At 41.4% G+C, this 15,081-nt stretch overlaps 1 protein-coding gene across 13 annotated transcripts in view; it reads right to left on the bottom strand.

The window, feature by feature from the left end:
• The window catches only part of LOC115151882 (TRAF2 and NCK-interacting protein kinase), a 60,553-nt gene extending 46,512 nt beyond the window's left edge, over nt 1-14,041 (bottom strand). For all 13 annotated transcript variants that reach the window (XM_029696204.1, XM_029696263.1, XM_029696245.1 and 10 more), the window contains exons 1-2: nt 13,661-14,041; nt 3,705-3,770 (exon numbers count right to left, since the gene is read on the bottom strand). In XM_029696204.1, coding sequence (XP_029552064.1) covers nt 3,705-3,770; nt 13,661-13,717 — 123 coding nt within the window. In that variant the 5' untranslated portion in view covers nt 13,718-14,041. The remainder of the gene's footprint in view (nt 1-3,704; nt 3,771-13,660) is intronic.
• Nucleotides 14,042-15,081: the final 1,040 nt, after the last annotated feature.

Raw genomic sequence — 15,081 nt, 5'->3', positions numbered from 1 at the left:
ATTCTCAACTGGGCCCTGAAGTGAAAAACATGTCGGCAAATAAAACTCATCAGCACCTCACTGTTAAGCTCTAACAGGTCAGTGAAAGGTGGCACCACGAAGTTTGTAAACCCACAGGTGCTACATCCCAATACTTCCGGGAACGCTTGCAAAGCAGACAAAACAGTGGTTTGGGGTTTGAGAAGTCAATGAGAGAAGTGAAAAATTCTTTCTTTGTTACTAATTTTCTCGATTTCCGCACTCCAAAGATACCGCTAATTTGTATGTACACTACCGGTCAAAAGTTTTAGAACATCTACTCATTCAAGGGTGTTTCTTTATTTTTACTATTTTCTACATTGTAGAATAATAGTGAAGACATCAAAACTATGAAATAACACATGTAGTAACTAAAAAAAGTGTTAAACAAATCAAAATATATTTTATATTTGAGATTCTTCAAAGTAGTCACCCTTTGCCTTGATGACAGCTTTGCACACTCTTGGCATTCTCTCTACCAGCTTCACCTGGAATGCTTTTCCAACAGTCTTGAAGAAGTTCCCACATATGCTGAGCACTTGTTGGGTGCTTTTCCTTCACTCTGCGGTCCGACTCATCCCAATCCATCTCAATTTGGTTGAGGTCGGGGGATTGTGGAGGCCAAGTCATCTGATGCAGCACTCCATCACTTTCCTTGGTAAAATAGCCCTTACACAGCCTGGAGGTGTGTTGGATGATGGGATAGCGTATCGCTGCAGAATTCTGTGGTAGCCATACTAATTAAGAGTGCTTTGAATTCTAAATAAATCACAGAGTCACCAGCAAAGCACCCCCACACCATGACACCACCTCCTCCATGCTTTACGGTGAGAAATACACATGCGGAGATCATCCGTTCACCCACACTGTGTCTCACAAATACACGGCAGTTGGAACCAAAAATCTCAAATTTGGACTCCAGACCAAAGGACAAATTTCCACTGATCTAATGTCCATTGCTTGTGTTTCTTGGCCCAAGCAAGTCTCTTCTTCTTATTGGTGTCCTTTAGTAGTGGTTTCTGTGCAGCAATTCGACCATGAAGGCCTGATTCACACAGTCTCCTCTGAACAGTTGATGTTGAGATGTGTCTGTTACTTGAACTCTGTGAAGCATTTATTTGGGCTGCAATTTCTGAGGCTGTTAACTGTAATGAACTTATCCTCTGCAGCAGAGGTAACTCTGGGTCTTCCTTTCCTGTGGCGGTCTTCATGAGAGCCAGTTTCATCATAGCGCTTTATGGTTTTTGCAACTGCACTTGAAAAAACTTTCAAATCTCTTGAAATGCTCTGTATTGACTGACCTTCATGTCTTAAAGTAATGATGGACTGTTGTTTCTCTTTGCTTATTTGGGCTGTTCTTGCCATAATATGGACTTTGTCTTTTACCAAATAGGGCTGTCTTCTGTATACCCCCTACCATGTCAGAACACAACTGATTGGCTCAAATGCATTAAGAAAGAAAGAAATTCCACAAATTAACTTTTAAGAAGGCACACCTGTTTATTGAAGTGCATTCCAGTTGACTACCTCATGAAGCTGGTTGAGAGAATGCCAAGAGTGTGCAAAGCTGTCATCAAGGCAAAGGGTGGCTATTTGAAGAATCTCAAATATAAAATATATTTTGATTTGTTTAACACTTTTTTGGTTAATACATGATTCCATATGTGTTATTTAATAGTTTATGTCTTCACTATTATTCTACAATGTAGAAAATAGTAAAAATAAAGAAAAACCCTTGAATGAGTAGGTGTTCTAAAACTTTTGACCAGTAGTGCATGCGTGTGTGTGTTTGCATAGTACCTGTATCATTCACGATATGAGGAATATAAGGAAAATGCAAGCAAACACACATACAGACACACACAGCACGGCCATGATCATGTTGGGGCTTGATCGGGGTACTGCAGGTAAGATCATGTTGTGTAACGACCTGCCTGTAATGAGCCTCTCATCTCACCCAGCAAGACTAAAGGCTGTCAAAACACACACACACAAAATGGCAGAACCCGCTTCTGCTGTTATCTCTAATATTATTCAACCGTGTGTGTGCAGGCTGTGTGTGTCAGCATAAGGCTGCAGGACAGACAGCTTAACATGTTGACGTGAGATGACCGTTAGACCAGATAACGTGTTTCTACTAGAGGTCAGCATGGCCGATTAATTAGGGCCAATGAATTAGGGCCGATTTCAAGTTTTCATAACAATCGTTAATCTGCATTTTTGGATGCCGATTATGGCCGATTACATTGCACTCCACGAGGAGACCACCTGTTATGCGACTGCAGCAAGGAGCCGAGGTAAGTTCGTAGCTAGCATTAAACTTACCTGCCTGTTAATTTATCATTGAATCACAGCCTACTTCGACAAACAGGTGATGATTTACCAAGCGCATTCGCGAAAAAAGCACTGTTGTTGAACCAATGTACTTAACCATAAACATCAATGCCTTTCTTAAAATCAATACACAAGTATATTTTTTTAAACCTGCATCTTTAGTTAAAAGAAAATCATGTTAGCAGGCAATATTAACTAGGGAAATTGTGTTCAGTGCAAGCAGAGTCAGGGTATATGCAGCAGTTTGGGCTGCCTGGCTCTTTGCGAACTGTTTCTTCCTAACAAAGACCGTAATTAATTTGCAAGAATTTTACATAATTATGGCATAACATTGAAGGTTGTACAATGTAACAGCAATATTTAGACCTAGGGTTGCCGCCCGTTCAATAAAATACGGAACGGTTCTGTATTTCACTGAAAGAATAAACGTTTTGTTTTCGAAATGATAGTTTCCGGATTTGACCATATTAATGACCAAAGGCTCGTATTTCTTTGTTTATTATATTATAATTATGTCTATGATTTGATATTTGATAGAGCAGTCTGACTGAGCGGTAGTAGGCAGCAGCAGGCTCGTAAGCATTCATTCAAACAGCCCTTTCCTGCGTTTGCCAGCAGCTCTTCGCAATGCTTGAAGCACAGCGCTGTCTATGACTTCAAGCCTATCAACTCCCGAGATCTGGCTGGCAATACTAAAGTGCCTATTAGAACATCCAATATTCAAAGATATATGAAATACAAATGGTATAGAGAGAAATAGTCCTATAATTCCTATAATAACTACAACCTAAAACTTCTTAACTGGGAATATTGAAGAACTGGGAATATTGAACCACCAGCTTTCATATGTTCTCATGTTCTGAGAAAGGAACTTAAACGTTAGCTTTTTTACATGGCACATATTGCACTTTTACTTTCTTCTCCAACACTTTGTTTTTGCATTATTTAAACCAAATTGAACATGTTTCATTATTGACTTGAGACTAAAAAGATTTTTATTGATGTATTACATTATGTTAAAATAAAGTGTTCATTCAGTATTGTTGTAATTATCATTATTACAAATATATATATATTTTTTAAAATCGACCGATTAATCGGTAGCAACTTTTTTTGGTCCTCCAATAATCGGCATCGGTTTTGAAAAATCATAATCGGCCGACATCTAGTTTCTACGGACGAGCTTAGCTAGCCAACATTGCCATAACATCGCCTACAAGTGGGATCAGGGATTTCTATTGGAAAGCAGTTTGTGCCCATCTTCCTAGCTTCTGTCTTTGGTGGCAGAGCCCAAGTGGGAGGCGTCCTCAGGCACGCTGTAGGTTGAGAGTATGGTGAGGGGTGTGTCTTACCTTGTAGACCTGCCCGTAGGTTCCATTTCCCACCAACTCCACTAGCTCAAATATACCAGCAGGGTCCTGGAGAGAACAGAGAGTGGAGAGAGGGAGAGAGCAGAGAGTGGAGAGGAAAGAGAGAAGAGAGGAGAGAAAAAGAGAGAGAAGTTAGTCAAGCATTGAAACTTTACTCAAGAATTCAGACCCTGTGGAATCTGACCCCCCCCCACACACACACACAAAGTAGGACTTGAGATCTATAGCGCTACACTGTGACTACATAGACTCATAGAGAGTGTGTGTATGTGAAAGCGAAAGAGGTGAAGAGAGCAAGAGAGAGAGATTGAGAGAGATAGGGGTAGAGCAGGGAATAGTGGAGTTGAAAATCAGTCACATACTCCCAGATGGGATTTGCAAAAAAAAAGTGACATTCCTTTTTATTCAAGGTCAAACAGAAGCACTTCTAAACCTAGAACACTGCTCTAGAGACAGGTTGACATCTACACACAACCTCTCTGTCTTTAAACTAGCACCACCACACACAGATGTCTCCTCACACGTGTGTGTGTGTGTGTGTGTGTGTGTGTGTGTGTGTGTGTGTGTGTGTGTGTGTGTGTGTGTGTGTGTGTGTGTGTGTGTGTGTGTGTGTGTGTGTGTGTGTGTGTGTGTGTGAGAGAGAGAGAGAGAGAGAAAGGGGAAAGCATTGGAGTCATGGGTTGGCGTGAGTGTGTATGCATATACGTGTGTATGTGTGCGTTAATAGCAATGTCAATATGAATATTGTGCAAATTTTCTTGTTTCATACCACTCAAGTTATGAGGGTGTCTGGAAGCTGATTCATGTATTAGTCTCCTCATTTAATCCTTGATCTCTAAATGGCCCTTGATATAAACAACTCTCAGGGAGTGAAGGCTCAGACACGTCCCATAGGCCCTAGTCACTAACCCCTCTAGATGAGAGCATTAGATATTAAACCATAAATATGAGATTATGGGTGCTATTTTCGGCTGGCCTTAAGGTGGCTCTAGTATCAAACGCACGTTAGTTTACATTTCATCATGTAAAAACTGGCATTTTCTAGCCCTAACGCCAGGTTCGTCAATTTACCTGTCTTATATCAGCTCGCTTACGCTCAGATGGGAGGGGTGGAAATATTTGGAATGTGTCCTTAAAAACATGATCCAAAGTGGTCATTTTAGGCAGCGCTGATGGGGATATTTAAGACCAACCAAAATCTGGTTTTAGCGGTAACAGTTTGTTATGGCATGAATTTTGACAGAGGAAACGCAGCCTATCCCGCTGTGACGTACACTTCCCATATAACTATAGTAGCCTGATGTACGTGGTATTTTAGTTTTTGTATTTGATTTGATTATTTGATACAAAACCAAGCATAGCTGATTGATTTATTTTGTACCCCTGCTCCACTCTGGAGGCCCAATGAAGGCTTTTTTTTTGTCTGCCCAATGCAATCGCAAAGTATAGTCAAGACTGTTGATAAAGGGTTTGGCTCCTGAGACCGCTTGGAAATAACTGTTCATCATCAAAGCTTTATTAAAATATAAAGTTTGAGAGGAGTAAAACAGTGAGCTGACATTCCCTTTTTTATCTATGCATTATAGGCAGCCCCACATTATTTTAGCCAGCAAGGTCCCGTTTCGGATATGCATAAATCCCCCCAAAACATGATGTAGGCTACGTGTCCATGCCCATCATGAAAGGAGAGATGAGAACCTTATTTATAAATGATCTATAACATGAAAAAAATGGCTTGTTTTCTGTTTGATATGTTCAAAACCCAAGCCCTCCCTTAGACCTACAATAAAGAAGGTTCAACAGCAATGACTGTCTTTTTCATCCTGCCGGTTTTATGATATCATTACATTTTAGATGTATTTATTGTCGTTAAATGTATTTTAAATAAAATACTTGTTTTTCGTTGAATTTTATTACAACCAAACATATTAGAATGATTCCCCTTCCTGGTTTTATGGTGACAACGTCCGTGGCGCTCTTGCAATGCAACTTCTGGAGATGTTTGAATGTGATCTGATCTGTAATATGGTTCAGATTATGTTCATAAACATGGGAGCAGTATAACGGTGTGTGGACATTCTCCCATTTTATTTATATTGGATCTTTGTCCAGCTACTGTGAAAGTTTGGATGTGCGTAAAACCCTCCATAGTCTGTGTTGTTTTAATATGATATGCCCACGGGGAGACATTATGGTGCCTGTAATCCTCCATAGTCTGTGTTGTTTTAATATGATATGCCCACGGGGAGACATTATGGTGCCTGTAATCCTCCATAGTCTGTGTTGTTTTAATATGATATGCCCACGGGGAGACATTATGGTGCCTGTAATCCTCCATAGTCTGTGTTGTTTTAATATGATATGCCCACGGGGAGACATTATGGTGCCTGTAATCCTCCATAGTCTGTGTTGTTTTAATATGATATGCCCACGGGGAGACATTATGGTGCCTGTAATCCTCCATAGTCTGCGTTGTTTTAATATTCTATGACCACGGGGAGAAATGATGGTGCCTGTAATCCTCCATAGTCTGCGTTGTTTTAATATGATATGCCCACGGGGAGACATTATGGTGCCTGTAAGTGTGACATAGCCTATTAAAAAAAAAGTTGTTTTGTTTAGAATTTAATTCTAATTATTTGTTCTCTTTTTAGGCCTTATTAATAATGAATTGAATCTTGCTTATTGACAATGTTTGGCATGTCCATGCTCAGCCATAATGTAATTTACATTAGGCATAGCCCCTATATCAGTGCTAATGCTATTGAAGCCATGCAATTACATAGACTGCAAATGGGTTCAAGTTAACATATTTAGCAAAGATAGGTCTACATTTTGATACTTCATTTCTGTAAGCCATTTAACAAACTACAATGGACGAATCTTTGAATTGAAGTTGATTCCAAGGCGATACATAAAAGACTGTAAATACACAACTTAAAGCAACCACACTTGGCCATGGAGCACGTATTTTGGTCACATTCCTAATGTGTGATTCGAAATTGAGTTCAGAATCTAAAAGGACACCTAGGTTTTTTACTTGGTGTTTTATCTTTATTGCCCACAAATGAAAATGTGTGGCCAGATTGTCTCTCTGTGCTTTCACTCCAACAATAAGTATCTCGGTCTTGGTTTGATTTAGCTGAAGTTGTGAGCCATCTAAGTATTTAAATCACTAATACAGTCTAATCATTATCCGTGGAGCTAAAATCCTCTGGTGACACAGAAATGTAAAGTTGTGTATCACCTGCGTAGCAGTGATAATTAATGCTGTGTTTAGTTAAAAAATGTTACCCCCTTTTTCTCCCCAATTTCGTGATATCCAATTGCGATCTAATTAAAATCTTGCTTCATCGCTGCAACTCCTCCAGAACATGACCTGGGCTTCTTAGAACTTCTTCAGGATCGGTGTTCTGTCAAGATCGCAGATTTTAGAGAAACAACAAATGTCGGTACATATAAGTGTCTTATATCGACTGAAAGCTTAAATTCTTGTTAATATAACTGCACTGTCCAATTTACAGTAGCTATTAGTGCGGAAAGATTCCATGCTATTGTTTGAGGAGAGCTCCTAACAACAAAACACTTTTTTCACCGCGATAGGTTTGATAAAATCACCTCTGAAGGTGAAATGTATACTTACAGTTGAAGTCGGAAGTTTACATACACTTAGGTTGGAGTCATTAAAACTCGTTTTTCAACCACTCCACAAATTTCTTATTAACAAACTATAGTTTTTGAAAGTCGGTAAGTACATCTACTTTGTGCATGACAAGTAATTTTTCCAACAATTGTTTACAGACAGATTATTTCACTTATAATTCACTGTATCACAAATCCAGTGGGTCAGAAGTTTACATACACTAAGTTGACTGTGCCTTTAAACAGCTTGGAAAATTCCAGAAAATGATGTCATGGCTATAGTAGCTTCTGATAGGCTAATTGACGTCATTTGAGTCAATTGGAGGTGTACCTGTGGATGTATTTCAAGGCCTACCTTCAAAACTCAGTGCCTCTTTGCTTGACATCATGGGAAAATCAAAATAAATCAGCCAAAAATTGTAGACCTCCACAAGTCTGGTTCATCCATGGGAGCAATTTCCAAACGCGTGAAGGTACCACGTTCATCTGTACAAACAACAGTACGCAAGTATAAAAAAACATGGGACCACGCAGCCGTCATACCGCTCAGGAAGGAGACGCGTTCTGTCTCCTAGAGATGAACGAACTTTGGTGTGAAAAGTGCAAATCAATCCCAGAACAACAGCAAAGGACCCTGTGAAGACGCTGGAGGAAACAGGTACAAAAGTATCTACATCCACAGTAAAACGAGACCTATATCTACATAACCTGAAAGGCCACTCAGCAAGGAAGAAGCCACTGCTCCAAAACCGCCATAAAAAAGCCAGACTACGGTTTGCAACTGCACATAGGGACAAAGATCATACTTTTTTGAGAAATGTCCTCTGGTCTGATGAAACAAAAATAGAACTGTTTGGCGATAATGACTATCGTTATATTTGGAGGAAAAAGGGGGAGGTTTGCAAGCTGAAGAACATCATCCCAACTGTGAAGCACAGGGGTGGCAGCATCATGTTGTGGGGGTGCTTTGCTGCAGGAGGGACTGATGCACTTCACAAAATAGATGGCATCATGAGGGAGTAGAATTATGTGGATATATTGAAGCAACATCTCAAGACATCAGTCAGGAAGTTGGAGCTTGGTCGCAAATGGATCTTCCAAATGGACAATGACCCCAAGCATACTTCCAAAGTTGTGGCAAAATGGCTTAAGGACAACAAAGTCAAGGTATTGGAGTGGCCATCACAAAGCCCTGATCTCAATCCTATAGAAAATTTGTGGGCAGAACTGAAAAAGTGTGTGCGAGCAAGGAGGCCTACAAACCTGACTCAGTTACACCAGCTCTGTCAGGAGGAATGGGCCAACATTCACCCAACTTATTGTGGGAAGCTTGTGGAAGGCTACCTGAAACGTTTGACCCCAAGATAAACAATTTAAAGGCAATGCTACCAAATACTCATTGAGTGTATGTAAACTTCTGACCGACTGGGAATGTGATGAAATAAATAAAATATGAAATAAATAATTCTCTCTACTATTATTCTGACATTTTACATTCTTAAAATAAAGTGGTGATCCTAACTGACCTAAGACAGGGAATTTTTACTCTGATTAAATGTCAGGAATTGTGAAAAACTGAGTTTAAATGTATTTGGCTAAGGTGTATGTAAACTTCCGACTTCAACTGTACATTCTGAATTCTTTCTCTGATTTATCATCCAAAGGGTCCCAGAGAAAACATGAAGTGTTCGTTTTGTTAGATAAAATCCTTTTTCATATCCTAAAAAGGTCCATATAGCATGCACGATCGAGTTTGTATTTCCACTCGTTCAATTTGCAAAGAAAGGAATCTGTGAAAATCTCACCCTAAATGTTGTTTTAACGAGTCAAATCATGTTCGTATGTATTCCTCAGAGATCCTAGAAGGTATCAAGACTTCACTATATCATTAGGGGTGTTGTATATCCTATAGGACATCATATTTGGTCAGAGAGCAACGCCTTCATGGCACGCCGATGACGCGGGCGGTTATCACATGAACGACTGTTTCTTTGTCAAATAAGCACCAATCGGGGTCAAACAAAGCTAGCTAGATAGCCAATGAGCTGGGCTTTACAGGAGTATCCGGAAACCATGTATATATCGTAAAATGTAGCTATAAACCTTGTACAACAGCATGCCTTTTCATTTTGGTAAAGATTTCAATTTTTCATAACAATAGGTAATCTGCATTTTTGGACGACGATTATGGCCGATTACATTACATTCCACGAGGAAACTGTGTGGCAGGCTGACCACCTGTTACGCGCGAGTGCAGAAAGGAGCCAAGGTAAGTTGCTAGCTAGCATTAAACTTATCTTATAAAAACAATCAATCTTCACATAATCACTAGTTAACTACATATGGATGATGATATTACTAGGTTAACTAGCTTGTCCTGCGTTGCATATAATCAATGCGGTGCCTGTTAATTTATCATCGAATCACAGCCTACTTCGCCAAACGGGTGATGATTTAAGCACATTTGCGAAAAAAGCACAATCGTTGCACGAATGTACCTAACCATAAACATCAATGCCTTTCTTAAAATCAATACACAGAAGTATATATTTTTAAACCTGCATATTTAGTTAAAATAAATTAATGTTAGCAGGCAATATTTTCGAGGGAAATTGTGTCACTTCTCTTGCGTTCATTGCACGCAGAGTCAGGGTATATGTATGCAACACTTTGGGCCTCCTGCCTCGTTGCGAACTAATTTGCCAGACTTTTACATAATTATGGCATAACATTGAAGGTTGTACAATGTAACAGCAATATTTAGACCTAGGGTTGCCGCCCGTTCAATAAAATACGGAACGGTTCTGTATTTCACTGAAAGAATAAACGTTTTGTTTTCGAAATGATAGTTTCCGGATTTGACCATATTAATGACCAAAGGCTCGTATTTCTTTGTTTATTATATTATAATTAAGTCTATGATTTGATATTTGATAGAGCAGTCTGACTGAGCGGTGGTAGGTGGCAGCAGGCTCGTAAGCATTCATTCAAACTTTACTGCGTTTACCAGCAGCTCTTAGCAATGCTTGCTTCACAGCGCTGTTTTTATTTCAAACCTATCAACTCCTGAGATTAGGCTGGCAAAACTAAAGTGCCTACTAGAACATCCAATAGTCAAAGGTATATGAAATACAAATGGTATAGAGAGAAATAGTCCTATAATTCCTATAATAACTACAACCTAAAACTTCTTAACTGGGAATATTAAAAAACTGGGAATATTGAACCACCAGCTTTCATATGTTCTCATGTTCTGAGCAAGGAACTTAAACGTTAGCTTTTTTACATGGCACATATTGCACTTTTACTTTCTTCTCCAAAACTGTGTTTTTGCATTATTTAAACCAAATTGAGCATGTTTCATTATTTTTTTGAGACTAAATAGATTTTATTGATGTATTATATTAAGTTAAAATCAGTGTTCATTTTTCATGTTGTAATTGTCATTATTACAAATATATATAAATAAAATCGTACGATTAATCGGTATCGGCTTTTTTTGGTCCTCCAATAATCGGTATCGTTGTTGAAAAATCATAATCGGTCGACCTCTAATTCAGATTTATGAAGTTATGAAAACTGGTTGTTTTGCAAATGTTGAACTTATAATATGGCTACTAATACTTGGAAAGCTAAATCAAAGTCCAAGTATACAGATTTGACGATACTTTTGCAGAAAAATGTAATATGAATGTCTCCTTTAGGATTTGCCCAAATGTACCTGAGGACTTAACACTAAACGTATTGTAGTTCACTCATACTTCAAATTATCCATCTGAAACGTTGCACATACACTGCTGCCATCTTGTGGACACTATCGGAATAACAACCAGAGTGCTGGATAGCATTTCAAAGATGGTGGTTGAAAAAGACTGGTTGTTTTTTTCTTTGTATTTTCTTCTACCAGATCTATTGTGTTATATTCTCCCACATTCAATTCACATTTCCACAAACTTGAAAGTGCTTCCTTGCTTCAGGGCCTAAACGACAGGCAGTTAGATTTGGGTATGTCATTTAGGCAAAAATTGGGGGAAAAAGGGTCTATCCCTAAAAAGTTTTAACACCCGCCCGCTTAACCCGGAAGCCAGCTGCATCAACGTGTTGAAGGAAACACTGTTCAACTGACGACCAGAGTCAGCCTGCAGGCACCCGGCCCGCCACAAGGAGTAGCTAGAGCGCGATGAGCCAAGTAAAGCCCCACCGGCCAAACCCTCCCCTAACCCGGACGACGCTGGGCCAATTGTGCGCCGCCCTATGGGACTCCCGGTCAGTTGTGAACCAGCCTGGTATCAAACCCGGGTCTGTAGTGACACCTCAAGCACTGCGATGCAGTGCTTTAGACCGCTGCGCCACTCAGGAGGCCAATGCTGTGCTTTCTGATAATGCTACTAAGGGGTAATATATATAAACTGAACTGGTTGGATGGAGATTGGCCGGAAATTGCTAAGATCTGAAGACTCTAGATTACTTTCTTCAGAACGGGTTCACCATAGCCGCTTTTAGTGCAGAGGGGAAAGTGCCTGTGAAAAGGGATTAATTAACGATCAATCAAATGTATTTATAAATCCCTTTTTACATCAGCCGATGTCACAAAGTGATATACAGAAACCCAGCCTAAAACCCCAAACAGCAAGCAATGCAGATGTAGAAGCACGGTGGCTAGGAAAAACTCCCTAGAAAGGCAGGAATCTAGGAAGGAACCTAGAGAGGAACCAGGCTCTGAGGGGTGGCCAGTCCTCTTCTGGCTGTGACAGGTGGAGATTATAACAGTACATGGCCAAGATGTTCAAACGTTCATAGACGACCAGCAGGGTCAGATAATAATAATAGCGTGCACTTCTTCAGATATGCAATTAACAAGAGTTTTGAAGGAGGTGGTGGGGATAGGATTGAGAAGGCAGGTAGAAGGCTTAAGCTGTGATATCACTTTCCTGAGCATGTCTGTGTCAACCAGGGAAAATAACTCCATAGTGCCTTTGCGTGGTTGTCTAGGGCTTCTCATCAGGTCTTGCTTGACATCCCTGGTCTAGGGGAAGTGAGACCGACCAGGGCAAACAGGAAGAGTAAATGCCCATCGATCATGGGTAATGTGCACAACACTGAAATCCTCCCCAGCTTTCTGCCTCTCTGTGACCTCATTTCCAGTCACGCTGCAGACTCTGGACAAGAGCTCAGAGAAAGAGGCCAGGTGTGTGTGTGTGTAATAACTGTCATACATCTATCAGAGGTAGATGGAGGAGATAGAGAGATAACTAGTGAGGGAGACAGGCTGGGAGAAAGAGAGCTCTGCAAATTGTTTGGCTACATTTCTCAAGAGAGAGGATGAATCAGTCAGTGTGCTGATGGATGTGCCAGATTTCCACAGTCCAAGTCGCTCTGGATAAGAGCGTCTGCTAAATGACTTAAATGTAAATGTATTCCGCAAATGTGTATGTATTTGCATAGTATGTGCATCATTCACAGCCATTGCCATATTAGGGAAAATGCAAGCAAGCAAACACACATACAGACACACACAGAACTGCCATGGTCATGTTGGGGCTTGATCCGGGTACTGCAGGTAAGATCATCTTGTGTAACGACCTGCCTGTAATGAGCCTCTCATCTCACCCAGCAAGACTAAAGGCTGTCAACAGACACTAGTGCTATGAGGCCGCTGTGACCGACTCCCCACAATGTCACGAAATGGCGGAAACTGCTTCTGCTGATATCTCTAATATTATTCAACTGTGTGTGTGTGTGTAGGCTGTGTGTGTGTGTCAGGGGCAGCGTGAGGCTGTACGACTGACAGTTGAACATCTGCCCCAAATCCAGAGGGGGCTATACTACAGTACACACACACACACACACACAGGCCCAGGGCTCCATTACATCACGTTCCAATTGTTGAGGAAAAAAGCTTTCCGAGGTTCTAAAGCGCGTGGGAGGGAGTTGCCATTACCGAGGAGAGACGAGGATCAAACCATCAACTCCTTTTCTTTACCCCTGTACCCCCCCTCTCCTTGTTATGTCGCATCGCTGTTATGTCGCATCGCTGTAGTAGGCTATAGCAGACGTCGGTTGATCCAAATGAATTATATCTGATCAGCGGTTGTTGTCGCGTGCATGGCCGTTAAAGATGGCTCGAGGACGCCAACACCACACACACACACACACACACACACACACACAGTCAGTAAGGTAAAGTGAGGCTGTCGTTAACGGGGGATGGGGCAGGAGCTCGAGACGCCGTGTCTCATTCATACAGTCTCCATTTTATCACGAACACTCAATCAACACACACACACTCTCTTTACCCGTAGCGCTGACAGGTCTATCTCGTCCAGGCTCCGGGCAGGGGAGTCGCTCGCCATGATTCTCTCTCAAAATGGAAGCTTCCTCTCCGATCATTTACCGAGAAGAGAAACCCTCTCTCCCCTCCAGCCGTTATAATCCCCCGTTAGATCCCTGTTAGGCGTCCATTAATACTATTCCACAATGGGTAATATAATCCGTTTTTCCGTTTGATCCCGGTGGGAATACGGCTCGAGACCCCGAGGTGATCCAGGTACTACATGCTTTATACCGGCCCCCTGCACGGGCGAATGATGAAAACTCACACACACTCCACGAGCGAGCACATTCGCATACACACTGAGAGAGCCAAGAAGAGCCCCCGAAACAGTGTAGTCTCGCGCTCCCCGGGAGTGGCCTAGCAGCCCGAGCGGCGGGCGGTTCTCCTGGAAACAGGGACGCCCACAATGTCACACACGCGCACGCACACTTGGTGTGAATGAGGAAAAAAAATACTCCAACCAAGGTTAGGTTAAGTGTTAGTGTATCTTCAGGCTAAAGTGCCATAAAACGAAGAATGTCTTTATGTTCTGTAAGTACTTAATGACCTGCTGCATCTCTTCCACGGTAGCCTTGGGCATCATCATCACTGTGTATCATCATCACCATCACACCCACCATCTTCATCAAGATCATCCTAAATAGTAGTAAGGCATCACAACCTTCACCATCATCATCAATCAATTGTGTCTTGTTTGCTGAAGTCTGTATTCTCAATTCCTGACTGTAAAACGAATTCTAGTCCTAAACAACCACAATGATGCTTGGCCAAAAACACTTTGTTCATTGCTGTGCAGGAATGAAGCAGCATTAACTGTGAGCAGGTCTTTCTTTATGCAAAATGACTTTCCTATGAAAGATGATAAACTGAATAGAATATCCTGCTACATGAACTAGATAGATGTTCACTGGCATCCTCTGGTGGAGAGAAGAACAGCAGGAGAGGAAAGTGGGACAAGAGAGAATGGAGAGAGAGAGGAAGAGGGAGCGAGAGAGAGAGGGAGGGAGAGAGGGAGAGGGAGCGAGAGAGGGAGGGAGAGAGGGAGCGAGAGGGAGAGGAAAGTGGGACAAGAAAGAATGGAGAGGGAGAGGGAGCGAGAGAGAGAGGGAGAGGGAGCGAGAGAGAGAGGAAAGTGGGACAAGAGAGAATGGAGAGAGAGAGGGAGCGAGAGGGAGAGAGAGAGTCAGAGAGAGAGAGGGAAAGAGAGAGAGAGAAAGAGAGGCAGAGAGAGAGAGAGAGAAAGAGAGTTAGAGAAAGAGAGGAAAGAGAGAGAAAGAGAGGCAGAGAGAGAGGGAGAGAGAGAAAGAGAGGCAGAGAGAGAGAGGAGAGAGAGAGGAGAGCGAGAGAGAGAGGCAGAGAGAGAGGGAGAGAGAGAAAGAGGCA

Source organism: Salmo trutta, chromosome 2, assembly GCF_901001165.1.
Source record: "Salmo trutta chromosome 2, fSalTru1.1, whole genome shotgun sequence".
Classification (NCBI taxonomy): Eukaryota; Metazoa; Chordata; class Actinopteri; order Salmoniformes; family Salmonidae; genus Salmo; species Salmo trutta.
The sequence above is the reverse complement of the archived record's forward strand: the minus strand, read 5'-3'. Positions and strand labels throughout refer to the sequence as shown.